The sequence below is a fragment of the Amphiura filiformis genome, chromosome 16, assembly GCF_039555335.1.
Source record: "Amphiura filiformis chromosome 16, Afil_fr2py, whole genome shotgun sequence".
In the NCBI taxonomy this organism is placed as follows: Eukaryota; Metazoa; Echinodermata; class Ophiuroidea; order Amphilepidida; family Amphiuridae; genus Amphiura; species Amphiura filiformis.
The window spans coordinates 46,782,868-46,804,465 of record NC_092643.1 but is presented as its reverse complement, the minus strand read 5'-3'; the positions used below and the strand labels follow the sequence as shown (position 1 = coordinate 46,804,465).

At 38.6% G+C, this 21,598-nt stretch overlaps 1 protein-coding gene across 1 annotated transcript; it reads right to left on the bottom strand.

Annotated features, from left to right (window-relative positions):
• Positions 1–1,365: 1,365 nt before the first annotated feature.
• Positions 1,366–13,574, bottom strand: LOC140136097 (uncharacterized). Its single transcript, XM_072157802.1, has 4 exons — positions 13,427–13,574; positions 7,421–9,123; positions 6,157–6,302; positions 1,366–5,287 (listed from the first exon to the last, which is right to left on the bottom strand). Exons 2-4 carry the CDS (start codon positions 9,106–9,108, stop codon positions 4,428–4,430), a joined length of 2,694 nt encoding a protein of 897 aa, XP_072013903.1. The 5' UTR covers positions 9,109–9,123; positions 13,427–13,574; the 3' UTR covers positions 1,366–4,427.
• Between the last annotated feature and the right edge of the window lie 8,024 nt (positions 13,575–21,598).

Below are 21,598 nucleotides of genomic sequence, written 5' to 3'. Positions count from 1 at the left end.
ATTAAGTTCAAGTCATCCAATCTTATTTCATTATTGTATTCTTTTCCTGACAGGCATCTCCCTTGAGCCACCATCTTGGCTTTGGTGTCAATGCTGAGAAAATAATTACTCTTGGTTCTAAATATAGATTGCAATTGGCTATTCCAGATGAAACCCATATACCCCGTATGGAAGACATGACCTTAATGTATCTCCCACAGAGGGAGTCACTCATTCAGGTAACCCCATTTTAAATTCACTCTCTGCGTTGAGAGGTCATGTTTTCCATAGGGGGTCTATTAATTTCAACTGGAATCAGGGTTCGAATTAGTTTAAAAAATTTGCGTAGCAATTTTTGGCTAATTCATCATATAAATCAGGATACTTATATACTAAAGCACTGTAAAAATTGCTATACAAATGCAAAATTGAGTAGCAGTTGCTTCAAAATAAGGAGCAAACTGCTATGCGATACAGCCGAATTCGAACCCTGACTGGAATAGCCCAATAGAGGTCTATTAGATGGCAATATGTCCAGGCTAGCCCTCATTTTTCTTTTAAGGGAAGATTATTTCACCATGCATCCTGCAAAATTTGATTTGAAGTGTGTGTCTTTATGTGTGTAATCCGTTGTGTCGCTCCATATGCAATGCTTTCTATTAGGACCATGCTTTAAAACAACAAAAATCATTCGATTTGAAGCCTTGGCCGAAAAATGTTAGATACAGTATTTTGGTCCTCATATTGACAATCCAAAATGGTGTTATGGAGCTATACAGAGTCTGAGCACTCTTTGGAATTGTTGCTCTATTTGAATCAATGTGACATTCTTAGTCAGTGGGAGTGGTCTAGTTCGTAGACACATTTCTGATTGGACAATCGCATGATTTCGGTGCCGTCTATCAGGCCGTGACGACCCTACGCCATCATGCGCCTTGATAATGCGTAACATGCGTGTAGAGGTGCGCGTATGTATCGCGCTGGATGCGTAGACTAGTGCGGAATACGCGAATGCGCTTAGCAATACGCCGCAACAGAATACGTGAAGTTGTAAACAAGTTTCGCTTCATTTTATAATGAGGGAGTTTTATGACGGTAACTTAGTTTTTGCTTAAAAATTTGTTTACAGTTATTAAAATAATATTTAACTGACTAAGAATGAGAATAAGCGATAGGAATTTTTATTTTGCCTATCCTCTACCTATGATAGATTTACAGGCAGGTCCAATATTTTTATCGTAGTGGATACCGCTGCGCCGGCATCCACTACTCAAAATATTGGACCTGCGCCGGCATCCACTACTCAAAATATTGGACCTGCCTGTCGCTATCACACGGTAGAGGATAGGCAAAATAAAAATTCCTATCGCTTATTCTCTAATTATTTGAGTACTGATTTATTCTAGCTATTATACATTACCTTTTTTTTGTCTGGAACTAAATACTTTATAGCCCGAATTAAGCAATCATGCTTCCACTGAAGTTAAGTTGTCCCCGATTCCAATCATCAGCACAAAATGTAAGACATGTTGTGACAGTTTTCATGAAAATTTATATTTTTTTCCACAATGTGAAAGTATAGGACAATGTACGCACATTTTAAGATCAAGACCAATTTATCACTCTTATGGTCAAGACCCGGGATCAAGAGAAGATTTAGAAGAGTTGATTTTTGAAAATACACATATATTTCAGAAACCATCCGGTTTTGTAGTTTTAAACAAAAACCATTAGATGGGCAAGAATAAGATACTAATGAATGAAATACAAATTTATTAGGATATCTGTGTATCACATTTATATTTAATTTCCATTAACTTCCTTATATGGAATATAAGCACCCTTCGAGGTAAGGATTCAAAGCAAATCATTTGAATTGAATCCAGTAGCGTAATGGCCAAAATTTCAAAGGAGAGGACAAAATTGTGAAGTCATCCTGTTGACCTGCTCCAAGACTGACTTTACTCCAGAAATACCGTACATGTGGAGTGTGTGACAATTTTAAATTCTAATGCTAAAAATAGACAAAATTAGGTTATATGCTAAAAATAGCCAAAATTTGGTTAATTGTGGTGGGCTGAAATGCAATAGTAGGACAAAATTCATTGCAAGTTTCTGCCAATTTTGTTTAAAAGTATTTCACAACTTGTCCCCACCCCCGGGTCCACACCCCACCCCACCCCACTAGTATGCCACTGTTGGATTACTAAACTAGTTAAAAGAGAGTTTGTGATTTCCAAACGTACATATCATACGTCCATACATATATTCAAAATCACCCTCATGTGATTGGATTTTGAACAGATCTTCGGGCATACAATACGTACGTTTGGAAATCGCAACCTCTCTAATGATGTCAAAATAACCTCGCCATTTAACATACATGTACAAGCATGTAGTATTAGTACACAAACCTATATTTATGACCCTCAATAGGAGAGGGATTGTTTTTAATTTATAACGACATTACTATTTTAATTTTCATCCCAAAATATGTACAATTAAAATCAATCTGTCATTGTTTTATATAATTATGTACATCTAGAAACATGTACAACAGAACTGTACCCAGCATTGTTTCCTTATGGCACTATACATTATAGGCATACATGTGTATGGTGCTTTCAAATGGTCAAACCAGTAACCTGAAACCCACAGAATTCATTAAAACAGTCCGAAAAATATTTTTCCAATAATATATTCCAATGTACATCTTTATACACAATAAACTGCAGACAGTATGTAGTCTATTTATCTATCTCCAGTCAGCGGCTCTAGCTTTGAAGTTCAGCGTGTTCTGCATTAACTTAGTGCTACTTGGTGCATGTACATACTTTTACATGTACGTGTGCATATGCACACGCCAGGAACAATGCTAAGCCAGCACAGCACACAATGAACTTCAAAGTTAGTTGCGCTGACTGGAGGTAGTGATATAGACCATAGTTGTGATCAAGTACCTAAAATCTGTTCATGTATCCACCCCACTCACAATTACAATACACACAAGTGCAATAACAAGCAAGGCATTAGCCAGAGGGGTGTCCAGGTGTCATTTGGACGCCCTGTTTTCAATTTGGACACCCTAAAATTCTGATTTTATAACGGAAGTGGACACCCTGATTTTGTAGAATTTTTGACCATTTTAGACACCCTAAAGACACCCCTCTGGCTAATGCCTTGATAACAAAGCATGTGTTTGTTTGGCATGACCTGAGCAATAATTCTAAGATAATTAATAGTGCTGATGGGAATGTCTTGTAAAGATTTTCATGTTGAAATTGTCCAGAACAATTGCTATCTTTTATTCTCATTCTTATTCAGTCTAAATATTAATATAATCCTTATTTTTTTACAGAAAAAATTATGTTACCATCATGAGAACTTCCCATCTGAAATGAATGAAACCATCACAAACTTGTTTTGAATTTTTTGTTCATACTGTGTCCATGTACACACACTCTGATGCCTATAACACGCTATGATCATCAAGCAATCGTCGCGTCTCAACAAACTTTTACGGTGTGTGCTGTCAAAATATCAATGTCTAAAATCACTTCAAATTAGACACCAAATAACCAATCAAATTACAAGTAGGCCTATTGTTTACAAGCCACACCCACTGAATAAGAATGAAGATGATTTTCAAAATGAGCAACAAATTCTACACTTGATAGCTGATATTTTTTTATCCAATCTTATGTTTGTAATTCTTGCAAACTTTATCAAACACATAAGTGTCTTCCTTGCATCATTTTTAAACTGCCTTCAAAACAATCTACACACCAAACTGATGAAATTTAAAATGCAACGGAAACCAATTAAACAATGACTAAAAATCCTACTATTTTAGTTAATTGTGATTAACGCTTTTTAACACCTCAAAATTGTTGCACAAGTTCTGCCAAACTTATACATAGCCCAAGACTGGAAGACTTTGGAACAACTGTCACTTATATGATACAAATGTATGATAATTTTAAGTAGCTCATTTCAAATAGACACTAGTGTTATTGTTGTTTCATTTTTCTTTGGGGTTATGTCGCTAAAACGTAAAATCTTTGCCAGCAAACTAGAGAAAAATATTGTTGTGTTGATAAAACTCCCAAATTGAGCAGCCCATGCAACACTTGGGTTATTCATACATCCATGACAGCCGACAGTGATGCACTACAACCCTAAAATGGCATGATCTATCACCTCACACGGGCGATGCACAATTGATCCTACCCTATTCCCCTTGAATGAATTGGACTTCTCCTAAACATAATTCTTGTAGCTTAGCATAATTTATTTGAGGATTTATTACGCAGATTTAGGATCCGTAACAGTGAAATTTAAAGCTAGCATTGCTGCATTACAGGGCAGATGTCGATGGCCGTAACTAAAAAAGTTTGTGTTTATCAGCTTTTGCATCCTAACATAATATATAGACCACACTCACATAATTAATATCTAGCATATGCTGGTTGCATGTTATGCAAAACAGTTGATGCGGTAGGCAACATATTGGACAGATTAACCAGCTGCTGTACAGTCTCCATATCATCTTCAGCTTGTCTCGGTATCGTACCCACCACACTTCGTCTGGACGCATCGTGGATCTGAATGTCAACCATTTGTGCGTGGTGCGCTTCCGGACCGATCGGGAAACCTTCCGAAGTTGGTATGATGTGTGCTGCGAATGCTTGTGAAGGATAGCGATGCTGAATTTGATGCACAGTTGCATCTGTCTGCTGTATGTGAGGCTGCTGCTGCTGATCTTGTTGCTGCTGTTGTTGCTGATGTACCACCTGCTGCGTTTGCTGTTGGTGTGTTTGAATCAATGGTTGCGCCATTTGGATTACCGGAAAATCAACGCTTAGACTTATCGGTACGGTCATGGTACTGGAAGGTAAATGAGAAGACACTGCGACTGGTATTGGTATTGGTGTAGGCGTTGTGGGCGTCAAAACTGATGTCGTCAAACCTGATGTTGTCAAACCGACGGTGCTCAACACAGACTGAGGCAAACTGGCAGTGGTAAAACTAGTCAGATCTGCTTGTGCTTGTGATGTAGTCACAGCTGTAGCCAGTTGAGCGGTATTGATAACATCTGCGACATTCTCGGCAAGTTGCTGTTGTTGAGGGCGCTTGCGTGTTTTGGGTCTTTCGGGTAACTCGATGCCGTCTTTCTTCCTGTGGATCTGCATGTGTGTCCATAGATTGCCACTGTAGCAGGTAGACCAGCTACACACAGTACATTTATATGGCTTCTCATTGGTATGTTTACTCATCACATGCTGGTTGATCACTTTATTGGTGGCACCTGCAAAATCACAAAGTGTATATTAATTTGTATTCGTAATCTCCTGAATATACGCAATGCCTGTGATCCAATGACATTTCATTATTTGTAAACACACAGAGGTAAATATGAGTGATTAATATCTCACAAAATGCATAATTGTTCCAATCTCACACATAAATAACCTGTGTTTGTGGATAGAGTTGTTTTACGCCAAAAATAAGTTTTAACCAAATTTTAATCAAATTAAATCCTACATTTTACAAGGAATTACCTAGGGTTTAGAATTGATCAGTCCCGTTGTTGCTATGCACCTCTGATTGGTTCAAATAGCATGTACGAGTATCGAGTCGATACGCAAACACTAAAGTGTGTGATATCGTGTCATATCACACAGGTAAGAATCAATAAGATTGCAAGAACATTCTGAAGTGTTTAAGAATCATTCATATAGGTACTGCATATAGCAATGAACCTCTTCCAATTTCAACATACTTGATACACCCGAAGTGGACCCGCTATAACTCGCTATATCAACCTACCTCTGAAGTCACACTGTGGGCACTTGAGTGGAGCCATCTCCTTGTGAGTCCGCATGTGTAGCTTTATAACTCGCTATATCAACCTACCTCTGAAGTCACACTGTGGGCACTTGAGTGGAGCCATCTCCTTGTGAGTCCGCATGTGTAGCTTTATAACTCACTATATCAACCTACCTCTGAAATCACACTGTGGGCACTTGAGTGGAGCCATCTCCTTGTGAGTCCGCATGTGTAGCTTTATAACTCACTATATCAACCTACCTCTGAAGTCACACTGTGGGCACTTGAGTGGAGCCATCTCCTTGTGAGTCCGCATGTGTAGCTTTATAACTCGCTATATCAACCTACCTCTGAAGTCACACTGTGGGCACTTGAGTGGAGCCATCTCCTTGTGAGTCCGCATGTGTAGCTTCAAGTTGTTCTGTGTCTTACTAGCATAGTTGCAGTGGCTACACTTGAATGGTCTTTCTTCTTGATGAAGGCGCATGTGATATCTGGTGCAAATAAATCAGTACAACGTTAGAATAACTGGACCACCATCTCGAGAGGTTTAGGATTACGATTTAGGGTTAGGATTAGAGCTCAAGCACAGATTAGAGATAAGATTTTGGAGAATCAACTTTGCATTCTAAGATGATGGCTCAGCAGCAACAAAGACCTAGATCTCCATTACATGTGCATGATGTCGGTGATGTATGCAGTACAGTGAATGAAAACTTGTATCGCAATCATACAAACAGTTAATGGAGATAGGTCTTTTTGCCGCTGAGCCACCAAAGTTAAGTTTCATCGCTTAATTTTAATACTAATATAAAGTAGACAAAGCATAGGACTTGAATTAATAATTTGTGATGCTTCTGGCGAGATGTCACAACACAATTCTGGAAATAAAATATTTTGATATTAATCTGTGATGTTATAAGGCCCGCCGATTACAAGCTGATCAAGGTATATGAACATTACTCAGTTCTTCAAATAGCAAATATTCCTTCAAGTTTTTGCTCAGTTGTTTGATCAGGTTATTGAAAGGTTCCATCAGAAAGTATACTCCATACAAAGACCTTCAGAGGAATAATGCTATGGCATCACATACATGTACAAGTAAATTGAAAACAGAACAAGAACTTGTTGAATTATTATTATAAAGGCCAAATGGATCGCTGTATATGGGGGAATTTGGAAATAATACAAATCAACTTTGGTCAATGTCAATTCGAGGGGTCAGTGACAAAAAGACGTAACTCCATTTTGGCCATTCTGAGAAAAATGAGTTTAAAGATAATGGTCCACATTGACTTTAAAAGTAGTTAAGTCTATATGATTTCAATGGGGTGCTAAATGGAGTGAATTCTATGTGTTTATTGGAAAGTGCTTATGTTTCTGAATTTTGATATAAAAAATGGAGTTACGTCTTTGTGTCACTGACCCCGCAAATTGTACTTTTTCGGTAAATCTCATAATTCTTTTTGGTTAGACCTGAAATGTTGTCATTTGATGTCATACCGATGCGCATATCGTTTAGAGAACATCGTTACAGCGACTTCAAATGACGACATCTCAGGTCTAATCGCAAGGAATTATGGGATTTACCGAAAAGGTCAATTATACTTACTCGAGACTTTTCTGCTTCCTGCCGACGTAATCACAGAGATTACACGGAAATCGCAGCTCCTCTTTGGTATTAATCCTCTTCGCTCCATTCAATCTCAGCTGATGTTTGTCACGAGCATGATCCTGCAGCAGAACTTCATTAGGGCACGTCTGGCCGCAGAACGAGCACATCAGTGTCTTATTCTCGTACTTGTCGGGATGCTTGCGCATGCGATGGCTACGCAGCGTCTTTGGATTTGCACAGACCTGACCACAGCAGTCACATTCAAATTTAGTATCCTGATGCGTGTATTGGTGTATCTTTAGATCTGATACGTAACTGGAAGTGTACGAACAAAGTTGGCAGCGGTGCGTGTGTAGAAGTTGTGCGTGATTGTCTTTTAAATGTTTCTGCAGCGATTTATCCTCGGTGAAATACTCGTCGCATTCCGCACATTTTGTGTAGATCACCTGACTGTGCCTGTCCATGTGGTCTTTGAGAGCTTCCTCACCTTTATACATAGCAAAACACCTGTTGCATTTCAATACTTTATTCTTTGGTACATGTATTTCTTTTTTGACATTGATTTTCTTAATTTTCTTCACAGTCTGTGCGACTACCGGTTTCCGCGGCTTCTTGCGTTGACTCACTGGCCCTTCCGGCTCGCGTTGTATCTTCTTCACTTTCATCTGTAGATGCTCCTTGCCAACTGGGTGCTGCAATGCAAGAATCTCCGAAGTACTTTCATAGATGTGTTTATACATGATGTGACGCCGTAAGCTAACCCATCGCGAGAACTGCTTGTCGCAATCTGGCTGGTCGCATTTCCACACCTCCAGAAGACTGCGATGAGACTTTGATATGTGAGTCCTAACATTCTGCCAATCAATGTGCTCATAACTGCAGTTCTTATGAATGCAAACAAAACCATCACCATCCTCTTTATGGCACTGAGCGTGAATGTCAATGTCGCGGTTTGGTACATCGAAGGAGCATCCTTCTTCTATACACGGAGTGGTCAGCACTTCATCCGCTTCTTTCCTGGTCCATTCCGCCTCCCACTTGGACACCGCTTCAATCACTTCATCACGGAACAACTGAGGTTTAACCGCCATGATATGACCATTGTACTCGCACAATTCGTACTCATAGTCCTCATCAGTATCACTAGCATCAGATGGTTCAACATATATATCGGGACTAACTTTCTTCACTGCCGTACGCTTGGACTTCTTACGAATCGCCAGTCCATCTTCTGTGATATTATTTGTCTCCTCTTCCGCCACTTGACTTATCACACTTTTCTTCCTCCCTCTCCCTTTACCAGTTCCAGTCACAATGACCTTAGCTTGACCTGTCCCAGGCGAGCGTCCTGGTTTTCCTTTAAGTCTGCCAGGTCCTTTGGGTCGACCCGGACCTTTGGGTTTCAAAACAGTTGCAGTTCCATTTTCTGTCACTTTGCTGATCTTTTTGGGTCTCGTTTTAGCGGTAGCTTGCAGTTTCCTTTTAACTGCAGCTCTTTTCTTGGGTTGATATTCTTCTTCTTCCTCCTCCTCCTCTTCTTCTTCTTCAACTTGTACGTTATTTTCGTCATTGATGACATGGTTTTCCTCATTGATGACATGGGTCTCCATGGCATTGTCCATGGGAGCATCTTTCTCACTATTCTCCTCCAGCGGATTTCTATTAACATCCGTTTCTTCAGACATGGTGTTTCTAGTAACCTGATAAAAGGAAATTAAAAATATATACAATTACATGTCGGGTATTTATGCTGTAATACAACGCATTAGCCAGAGGGGTGTCCGGGTGTCATTTGGACGCCCCGTTTTCAATTTGGACACCTTAAAATTCTGATTTTTATAATGGAGTGAATAGGAAGTGGACACCCTGATTTTGTAGAATAAGGTATTTTTGACCATTTTGGACACCCTAAAGACACCCCTCTGGCTAATGCCTTGCTGTAATGCATACTAGCAATGGTTTATTTGTTCATAACTTTTCACACACAAAAAAAATCTAAAATACATACATGTATGTATTCTACAATCTTATTTACCCTAAAGAGGTAAAGCTAGTTTTGACACTAGTATTAGCACCCCATACTTAAAAAGTAGTGCCTTCAATACAGGGGTGTATCCAGCTTTTTTTGGTCGGGGGGGCAAAATAAAATTTCGGGGCACAGACGAAAAAAATTACAGTTGCATCATAAAATACAGACTGTTTGTCTTCAAGCTTCAAAAAAGATTTCAACGGTGTGGTGTGCGTGCATAGCACGGAAAAATTTTGTATTTTACACTATTTTCGCCCATTATCAGGATAAGGGCTTTATCTGTACAGTGTGCGCACGTAGCGTGCAAAAAGTTTGTATTTTACACTATTTTGCCCCATGATCAGGCTGAATTTTGGTAGAAAAGGCGCTCCTTGCCCCTTTTCTTTTCCTTTGCCCTCCTGATATTTCTCTTTTATTTTTTGTCAGAGGGGCACTTTTTTCTTTCAATTTTTGTTGGGGGGCACTCTTCCCCCCTGCTGGCTACGCTACTGCTTCAATAGACCTTTTCAAATCAATTTTTCTGAAACTTTGCCCTTTGTTTATGTATGACACAGTTAATTTGTATGATGTGTTGACAAACACTTTGCAATTGAAATTTTACACAGAAATAAATGGTAAAAAAATAACATAAAAACAAATAATTAAGTGTGATTTTCAGGTAATTTTGTGCCCGGGTACCCGGCACATTTTTCGGGCGGGTAACCCCGGGTACCCGAAATTGCAAAAAAATATATTTTTTTTTTTCTCATTTTTTTTTCCGGTTTTGTAGTGTCTCTGGACCTAGACCTAAATGCTAGGATCATTCATGGTTGACCTAAAAAAATTGAATTTTGCACATTGTTTTGTGTTTTTAATATGAAAATTGATACATAGTTTTCATGTCATACTCTATAATGATATCAAAATGCATTCAATTCAATTTTTTTTTTTTTTTTAATTTAGGGTACCCGGGCAGGAAATTCCCTGCCCGGGTAATAGGATTATCGGGCGGGAATCGAATTCCCGGGACTTACTCACACCCTTACCATATATAAAATTAATGAATTACTGAAAAAAGGCCAAGTAAAAAAAAAATAACATACATGTATATCGTCTGGACTTTTAAAAAAAAAATCAGTGAAGGAGGGCCTTATTAATAATATTATTTGTTACTCTAGAGGCGGTCACCTGTCTTTTACGGTTTCTTGGTTTGGGTGGTTAGCGTAAGATTTCAGTCAGTTTGAATTAGAATATCACTTCAGTAGTTGATCCCACCAAATTTCATGAACCTGCGACAATCTTTGACAATTTGACCCAGAATGACCCCAAAATGACCTTAATAATTGTGGTCTTGCATCAGTGGTCAATCCCACCAAACTTCAAGAACCTGCACTTGATATATATGGCAATTTGACCCCGGATGACACCAAATGACCCAAATGACCTTGACAATTTTCGTTTCACTTCGGTGGTTGTTCCCACCAAATTTCATGAACTTGTTTTTTAGGTGAAATTTGTTCACAATTGGGGGGTGGGATTATACTCGAATTAAAAAAAAAAAAAAAATGTTTTATTTTTTTTTTTTTTTTTGGTTTTGGAGTGTCCCTGGACCTAGACCTAAATGCTAGGATCATTTGATTCATGGTTGACCTAAAAAAAATTGGTGTTTTGTGTTTTTAATATGAAAATTGATAATTTGTTTTCATGTCGATACGGTACTCTATTAATGATATCAAAATGCATTTAAATTCAATGTATTTTGATAATCATTAATAGAGTATGACATGAAAACAAAGTCAATTTTCATATTTTAAAAAACATAAAACATTTTTATGGGTTTTTTTTACAATTTCTGGAATTTGTCGAAAAATGGGGGTGGGACTATAATACTCGAACGTGGGACTATACTCAGACGAATACGGTATAAAGATTTATATATTGGGCAAACTGGTTGTGGCATGTAATGTATTGGGCATGTTAGGGGTAACTTGGGGGGGACTGTTTAAGGGGTATTACACCTAGCCAATTTTGTGCCTATTTTTGCATTTTTCTCAAAAATTATAAGCGCATTAGTGACAAGTAAGATATGTATAATTATTATAGGGGCAAGGACTACAACTACTGAACTGAAAATTCAGCAACTCAAGGCGAGAAGTTATTGATTTATTGATCAAATATTGGTTTTCCCTCATTTTTGACTGTAACTCCACAACTGTTGTCTGTATGGAAATAAAATTTCCAGTGCAGTAGTTTTAGTCCTTGCCCCTATAATATACATATCTTACTTGTCACCAATGCGCTATAATTTTGAGAAAATGCAAAAATAAGCACAAAAATTGGGCAGGGGTGTAGTACCCTTATAAAAAGCTGTTTTTGGGGTGAAATGTCTCAAATTCCCAATTTCGCACACAAAGTCAATCATAATTTAGAGAATAAATTATTGTTTTGAGACTCAGCTGTGTCGCCATCGCCCGACTAACAACAAACATGACACAGGAGATAGCATTTTAATGTGCTCCCCGGCATGCTCCAAGGAAAAATAATCTCCATCAGCACCATGTCTAGGGGGGGGGCTGGCATTTTCTTTGGAAGGGGTTCCCAAATATGTCGGTGACTGGAGTCAATTTTTTATGACCCCCCCATATCACGGGCAAAAATGTTTATGACCCTCCTATTTTGGGTCGAAAATTTGACCTCCCCAGACTCGTGACAAATTATTCATTGCCGGAATTAAGCCTAACTAACTTAGGGGCTGTGCAATAATTATGAGCCCTGGGGGAGGGTAAAATTGGGGGGGCAAGACATTTTGGCGAGCCAAAAGGGGGGCAAGCAATTTTGGCAAGCTGAGAGGGGGGGCAAGCGATTTTTGGCACACATTCATGGGGCGGCTTTTTAATAAAATGCTCTAAAAAGGCTTAAGAAAACAGTACGGAAACGCTTGAATATGCAAATTTTCCTGCTCGCTGCGCTCGCAACAGGTATATAGACCATTTAAGGTTTGTAAATTGGGATCCCCAAAATTTGGCATGCGCAAGGGGGGGGGGGCAAAGAATTTTTGGCAGGCGGAGAGGGGGGCAAGCGATTTTTGGCAGGCAGAGAGGGGGGGGCAAGCGATTTTTGGCGAGCCGTTTGGAAATTTTACCCCCCGGGGGAGCTCATAATTATTGCACAGCCCCTTAGCCTAAGGCGCGGAGCACAGCGCGCCAAAAGCTAAGAGTAAAGAAAGTGCGCAGAGCATGTTAAAATTTCTATCGTAAGTGTAAAGAAGGTAAAGAAAATTTTCCATACATAGCAATGGATTTTTATTGTATGCACATTTTGATTGTGAAGTTCAAGAATGCATGAAATTTCAGTCACCCTGGTGGAGTGGAGCCCATAAATGCATAATAATTCTATAACCCCCCCCTATAAATTTGGGTGAACATTAAAAATTATAACCCCCCTATTTTTGGTCTAATAATTCTATGCCCCCCCCGTGGCGTGGCGTCATAGGGGCATGGGGGCACGCACTTCAATCGATCTCAAAATTGAGAAAATCCCATAGGAAAATTGCCAAAAATGGCTTGTGCCCCCCCATGTGATGATCAACGGCCCACGCTAAGCTACGGGCTACGCCACTGGCAGTGGCACTGGCACCGCCCCCTCCCCAGCCCAGACAGTATTATTATATTTGGGATGCCCCCCCCCTCCTTCCAAAGAAAATGTCAGCCCCCTAATATTATCAGACGAGAGAGACAGTACCACTACCGGTATACCATGAGTACATCACAGATTACAGAAGGAATCTGTGATGTACGTACAGTACATATCGCGGGGAATTCGCAGCGTGCTGAGCCGAGTGGAGTGGTACACGAGCATTGGTTGACATGATCGAGACTCAAGACACGGAATTTCAATACAAATCTACCACGTACAAAAATATACTGATTACACTGCGAGACTTGAATCAAGTCTATCGTTATTTATACACTTACAAATGCCAGATATTCACTTACCTTTACCAAGAAAAAGATCAAACACCACAGAAAACAATGCAATCGTTATGACTTTGATATTGAATTGGATAAATAAGGAAATTTTGATTCAGAAACAGCATTTCTTTCGATTTACGAACTACAACAAGCCGACAGGGGAAAGGCTGAAATGATGGTTTCAGTTTTCTTTCCTGTTGGTCCCTTTGAAAATTACGCTATCAATGGAGCTGTATGACACACTGAGCCAATTTACGGGAAAGTACGGCATTTCGTTTCGGCGACAAATCTACTTTAATCGAATACAAACAATATTCTGGCAAAGGTTTGTGTTGCCAAATGTAATAAATAACACGTTTTTGCTGGGATGCTTGGTTGCAGTATTCACCAGAACCCCCCAGAACAGAAGGCCCTATGTCACAGGGGAATTAGCCCAAATTGGTCCAGAATTGTCAAAATAGTATAAAGTTATTCAAAGTTTCACAAACTTGCTTAAAACTTCCTCGAAGTTGCGGTAAGTTGCACAAAGTTGCTTTTTAAGTTTCTCAAAATCGCGTAAAGTTATTCAAAATTTTACAAAATTGCTTAACATTTTCTCAAAATTGCTTAAAGTTGCTGAAAAGATGCTCAAAAGTTTTCAAAATTACTCAAAATTGCTTCAACTCCCGCGCAAGCTGCGTAAAGTGAGCGCGGATTCCATCAAATTGTCAAAATTTTTCCAATGCAGCGCACAAATAGGTCAACAACTCGCACTTTTGGGGAACTTTACGTAACATTAAAAAATGTTGCAAATTTCAGGCATTTTTGGAGAATTTTGACACCTTTGGGCAACTTCCCCTGTGACAATGACATGTGGCCTATAACAGACGCAGGCCCCCCGGGGTAGGCCCTATACATTTCTGTATGGGAGATCCCGTGGCCCGACCGCAGAGTTGTGAACTGGAGCATTACTCGTTGACTGCCGATAAAACGCCCAATAAAGACTTAGTCACCGGACCGCGCCGGCCAGTTAAAGTACATGCCCTATCACACCACTCCACACCATACATAAATTCTCCCAGTCACATTTCCCAAATATGAAATTAAAAAAATTCAAATTTTAATTTACTTCTTTTAAAGTTTGGCAGAGGCGGGGTTCGAACTCACGTCGCAACGCTTAGTACTCTATGAGCCTAGCGCCTTAGACCACTAGGCCACTTGTCTTCTTGTTATTCATCTGAAACTTATTTAAAAATATAATCGCAACTTCAACATAGGCCTACCACGTGACAAGCAAAGGCAGAAAACGTATTATATTTTGGAATTTTATCTGCTTAAAACATTAATGTGTATTATAATAGAGCTACCATTATTTATATTGTTGAATTCTCAAGCGCATAGAGACAATTAATACGAGCGTCCTATGATACATACACAATACATAAAATCGATTTTGATCTTCGGCATTACTCGGTGACCTCCGATAAAACGCCCAATAACGCCGGTCAGTTAAAAAAAATTGCTTAAGTACATGCCCTATTGAGATAAGCAATCCTTTTGTGATATGTCCATTCATCCATATAATAATAGCAATCAGATTTTTGGATGGATGTTTTACACAGTGATTGGAGAAGAAGCTATGTAAATAATCAAAAGTACATGTCTACAAATTGACAAGGACAACTCCTTTTGTCAAAATTGTTTTCACCTATTGCTCAGTATGTTAATTAATCCGATTAATTACGTAATTTCGCCAGCGTATGATATATCAGTACTAATATGTAGGCCCAAGGAGGTTAGATATAGAAAGAAGAGGAAATAGATTACGTATCGCATATTGGTCCTTTGTGCCTATTAGAGTTTCCGCCAAGGGAGGAAGAAAAAGGAAGGAGGGGGGGGGAAGGAGAGAGAGGGAGACCGATGGAGTCACAGGGCTCTAAATTACATAGGCGTAGATCGGGGGATAAATGCCACAATATTTTGCCAGGGGATGGTCAATATAATCACCCCCCCAATATTGACGCCTGTGTATTGGTTTGTGTCGAAATTAACCTCATATTTGGCCATTTTATAGCCACAAAATGCCATTTTAGCGCTTTGCGCGAATTTATTCCACTTTTGTCCCATATTTCACCAGTTTAGTTTCAATAGGCCTATGCTAAAATTTTCGCGCGCATTTGTACCATAAGGTTCACTGTACTGGGTAATTTAAAAAATCCTAACCTAACCTAAACATAACTTTAACCCTTAGATTGGAGCTCTACTAGAAGTAAAAATATAGATAGTGAACGAATTTAGTATTTCTATATCTATGTGAGAATGATACAATAGAGGCCCTGCATGAAATTATTGATTGGCTCCAAACAAAGGTTTTCAACCGGTGTCCTTCACCGTAGTTATGGCGGAGTGCAGTCCATTCAATCAAATGTTGTCATCAACCTATTTGATCGTAGTGCAGGATTATGTGTGTGAGACGAACTGTCACGGTAGATTGCAATCATGCTTTTGTTGAATGCATTTGAGTAGTCCGCCATATTTACGGGATGATACGTCGCATGCAAGGCCTCTATATGACATGATGAACATAGTCATTGATGCATCAGTTTTAAAATAGACTAGGCGGTTACCCATATTTGGCGGTTCTCGGCTGGGCGCGATTACCAGGCTGATGGTGACATGCCCATATGACAATTTTTACTAATTTGACCTCAGATGACCCCAGGGTGACATTGGATGACCCCAAAATGACCTAAACTTATAACTCTAAATGTTGACTGTACCTACCAAGTTTCATGCCCATATATGAGCTTTTACTAATTTGACCTCAGATGACCCGTGGTGACCTTGGATGACCCCAAAATGACCTTCAACAAATGCTGCTTTAAATGTTGACTGTACCTACCAAGTTTCATGCCCATACGACACTTTTTAGTAATTTGACCTTAGATGACCCCTGGGAGGGGACCCCGTGGTCAGATGACTTAACGAACATAAACATCTTCTTGCCAGCACAGAACTATACCCACCCACCGAGTTTGAGCCCCGTACGACCTAGTTTCATGCCCATATGACAGTTTTAGTCATTTGACCTCAAATGACCCCTGGGAGGGGGGGGCCCCGTGGTCGGATGACTTAACGAACATAGACATCTTCTTGCCAGGACAGAACTACACCCACCCACCGAGTTTGAGCCCCGTAGGACCTAGTTTCATGCCCATATGACAGTTTTTAGTCATTTGACCTCAAATGACCCCTGGGAGGGAGCCCCGGGGCCGGACGACTTAACGAACATAAACATCTTCTTGCCAGGACAGAACTACACCCACCCACCGAGTTTGAGTCCCGTACGACCTAGTTTCATGCCCATATGACAGTTTTTAGTCATTTGACCTCAAATGACCCCTGGGAGGGGGCCCCGGGGTCGGATGACTTAACGAACATAAACATCTTCTTGCCAGGACAGAACGTCACCCACCCACCGAGTTTGAGTCCCGTACGACCTAGTTTCATGCCCATATGACAGTTTTTAGTCATTTGACCTCAAATGACCCCTTCGAGGTGTCCCCGGGGTCGGATGACTTAACGAACATAGGCTTCTTCTTGCCAGGACAGAACTACACCCACCCACCGAGTTTGAGCCTCGTACGACCTAGTTTCATGCCCATATGACAGTCTTTAGTCATTTGACCTCAAATGACCCCTGGGAGGGGGGGCCGGGGTCGGATGACTTAACGAACATAAACTTCTTCTTGCCAGGACAGAGCTACACCCACCCACCGAGTTTGAGCCCCGTACGACCTACGACGGCCTCACATTAGCAGTCACAGACAAAACCTAAATCTACAGAATATATCCATTACTCGTCGATACTCGAAAGAGCTCAAAATAAATAACTTAGAAAATTTTCTTGATGTCCTTTAACATGTTTTCATAGTTAACCATCGTTAGCCATGGAAATCTATCATGAGAACTGACCGGTGACTAAGTCCGATTTATTGGGACGTTTATCGGCAGTCAACGAGTAATGCTCGGGCCCGTATGTTTTAAATGAAATAAAAATTTATAATAATTAATAGGCCTAATAATGAAAAATCATCACAATGTTATAAATAATGATAAGACCCTTCGCACTTGATTATTAGTTTCCTGTTAAAGATTTTGAAAAAGGGACGAGGTGACTTTTAATTATTAATTATTAATTATCTTTTATTTTCTTTATTTAGTTTGAACTATTACAAGCAACTATTGACTCGTTTTGACTAGGGCGGGCATTTAATTATTTCACAACTATATTTGATTTTATAAATAAGTGAAGGTGGAGTTGTACTCTTTGTTCATTCATCATTATTGTTGATATTATTAAAGTTAGAAAATGGCAAGTAAAAGTTGTTGAAAGTTATTTTAAAGGAGAAAATTAGAAATAAAGATAAAATAATTAATTTTTTTGAGATTTTCAATTTTGGACGTGGGCGGTAAACAGGAAACTAATAATCAAGTGCGAAGGGCCTAATAATAACTTTTATGTTAAATCATAATATAAAGCTACCAAGTAAAATTTACATTTTAATGTGAAGGTCTGAAAGGCCATCCCGGCAAACACAAAACGTTTTTAAAACGTTTTAAACAGGTTAGGCCTATATTTTTTAGGTTTTGGTTTTAAATGTCGGGTTAAATAAAGGTCAGGAAAACATTTTAAAACGTTTTGTATGGAAACACACTACAAAAATATTTTTTAAATGTTTTCAAAATGTTATTGAAAAATATTTTCTGCAAACATTTTTTGCCAAATATTTTGTCACCACTTAAATAATGATATGTTTGAGAATATTTGCAGTAAGTTATCAAAAAATGTTTTTGAATGTTATGAAAAAGTTTTATTCCCTTTATATGCCCTTTATATAACCCGACATTTAAACATTTTCTGGCAACCTTTTCTAACCTTTTGCGAATGATGTCGAAAGCTCGAAAACATTTTGTGTTTGCTGGGATAATTGAACATAATTCAAAATTGAATAACACAATATATAAATAATAACACAAATAATACTAATAAATATGCATTAGCCCTATACTCAAAAGACGCATTCCTATTTGTAAAAAATATACAATTTGAGAATTATTAAAGTGCTTAGTTTTAACCAAATAAAAAATCTCAAAGCGCATTTTCATGAATATAACATTTTTCTGCTAAATTGAATTGGTATTTGTATTCAAGTTAGGCCTACATTTTATGACAATTAGCTATATAGTCATGCTGTTCGTGCGGATATTTATAATGTATATATAACGTTAAGAATTCATATTTAGGCCTATGATAATGATAAAAAAATTTTAAATTTCTTTAATAAAAAAAATCTTATATACCTTATATATTGCTTATTATATTAATATTATTATCATTATTTTGTTTATATTTATATTTTTATTATTGTTTTTTTTTTAATCGTAATCATTGAGTGCTGCTGAATCCAGGTACCTGGCTGAATCACCTCGTAAAGTATTAAAGTGCGCCGCCGTAGCTTAATTCCATGATCTTGATCCTATAAGGGTCGGTTCATAGTGAATATTCGAAGGCGAATATTCGGCTTCGAATACTTTTTGTGACGTCAAAATATATACGGCAACGAATAAAAACGGAGTTGAATGGGATTAAATATCGCGCAACTGATAGCGAGATACTATTGATTTATATGAAAGGCTCGAGGTCACCTAAATATCGTTCGACGAACGATGATTTCAAAAATCCCCAATGAAAATTAAGGAATCTGGAATGAGCATTTTGAGCGTTTTGCCAGTATTTTTGTGGGACATGAGAGCACATCAGGCATATCGAATTACATTATGAATACGAAGAATGTCTTTCTGATATCAAATAATTTTAATTTTTGAAATTCACGATATAATACAAATTTTATGACAAATTATTAAAATTGATATTTTTCACATATTGATATATAACAGTCAACAGTAAATATTATAAATCTAATGATGTTTTCTTAAAGTGTATGTAGCTGGGAGGAAAAGCCGACGATCAATTGAAAATTTTGCCCTTTCATATTGAAGATATGGATTTTTTTCCCAAAAGACCTAATTTTTGGGTGTTTTTGGGAAAAATCCATATCTTCAATACGAAAGGTCAAAATTTTCAATTGATTGTCGGCTTTTCATCCCACCTACATACATGGCCGTTCCTAGGGATTTTGCCGCCATAGGCAATGCCTCTCCCTGCCGCCTCACCAAAGCATACCAAAAAAAGTATTAAGGGGGTTACCCCCTTGAAAACTCCTCAGTTTTGACCTATTTGTATACTGCCCACGACCGTTTTCCTCAGTGGCGTAGATATCTTTTTGACATTGGAGGGATGGGGTTGCCACGGAAAAATAAATCTTGAAATATTCCCATTTTTTAAGCTAAACTGTTGAAATGTGGTGCAAAAATGAAATAAATTCGCGCTTTTGCACTTTGCACTTTTGCGACTGAAATGGCCAAATAAGAGATGAATTTGTCAGAAACCCACATACAGGCGTCAACATGGGGGGGGGATGATTGTATGGACCATCCCCTGGCAAAATATTTAGGATTTACCCCCCCCCGCCCCCCCCCCACGGATCTACGCCTATCAGCCAATGAAAAAGTATTCACCGGAAATATATTTGTGGGAGTTGAAACTATGCAGAACAACCAAAACCACGAGCGTTGGTACCCTATCATTGCGTGTTCTTTTAAAATAAATTCTTGTTTATTTCTATAATTTGTGAATCAGGCATTAAAACACACTTAGCAATGTAGGCCTACACAAGTTCGGAGCGAGACTTTTTATCTTTTGACGCGTATTTCGGTCAAATGCCAAAATTGATTGCTCAATGAATCATGAAATGAGAGCAATACTACTTTGATGATACCGATCTCAAGTGGATATCAGCCAATGAAAAAAGTATTCACCGGAAATATATTTGTGGGAGTTGAATTTTGTTGAACTCGACAGATATATATTTGGTGGGTCACCGTGGGTGGTCTCATATATAACACTTGTGAGGGCTGTCATATTTGCCGTCGCTTCAATCATATCTTATGATATTTATATATTTATGTATTTATTTATTTATTTATTTATTTATTTATTTATTTATTTATTTATTTATTTATTTATTTATTTATTTATTTATTTATTTATTTATTTATTTATTTATTTATTTATTTATTTATTTAATTATTTATGTATATATTGACTTATTTATTTATTTATTTATTTATCTATTGACTCATTCATTTCTTGATTTGCTTTGCAGTTGAAACCTACAAGAAGGTATGGGTCAACCTCCGCGCCGGTTACAGGCAGGTCGTAAATGCCCCGAAAAGCATATCTTTTTGACTCCTATTCAGGTCAGGGGCGTAACCAGACCTGACCTTCCGGGGGGGCAAGATTGAAAAATTTCCCAATTTCTGATCAAAAGTTTTAGTATTTATGTTCGAGAGAAAGCTCGCTTGCCGCGAAGCGTTAAACGGGTGGAGTCGGTGGGGTCCAGGGGCAAAGCCCAGGCGGGGGGTCAAGGGGGCTGAGCGCCATGAAGCTCCTGGTTTTTGGCATATTAGAAAATATCAGTGTTTCAGAGTACAAATTTCACAATGAAAGTAGTAGGCCTATAGATCTTCTTCTCTCTTTCTTTCCCTTTCTCTTCTCCCTTGAGTCCCTTCCCTTTCTCTTCTCCCATCCCCCTTTTCTTCCCTCTTTTTCTTTTCTTCTTTCCCCTTTCTCTTCCCTCTTTCTTTCCTTTTTCTCTTTCCCCCCTTTTTTCTCTCTTTCCCTTTCTCTTCCCTCTTTTTCTTCCCCTTTTTTTCTTCCCTTTTCCCCTTCCCAAATTTTTACTCTTCTTCCAGGTTTGTTGTGTCCGGGGGCAGCTTGCACCCCCGGCCCCCACTGGTTACGCCACTGCTCCTATTTAGACCCATTTATACAGACATTAAATCATGACAATAGTTCAATGGAGTTTACCTATTATGATTTTCGTTGAAGAAATTCTCTAAATTTTGCTTACATTGGTCAACGGGCAATACTTGTTAACAGTCGGGCAACGCTGTGAATTGTAGAAATATATCTTTCTCCGGTTCATAGTTTTATATTCGAAGCCGCATATATTTTGACGCCCAAAACGTATTCGAAGCCGAATATTCGCCTTCGAATATTCACTTTGAACCAGCCTTAAGCCTACTATTATC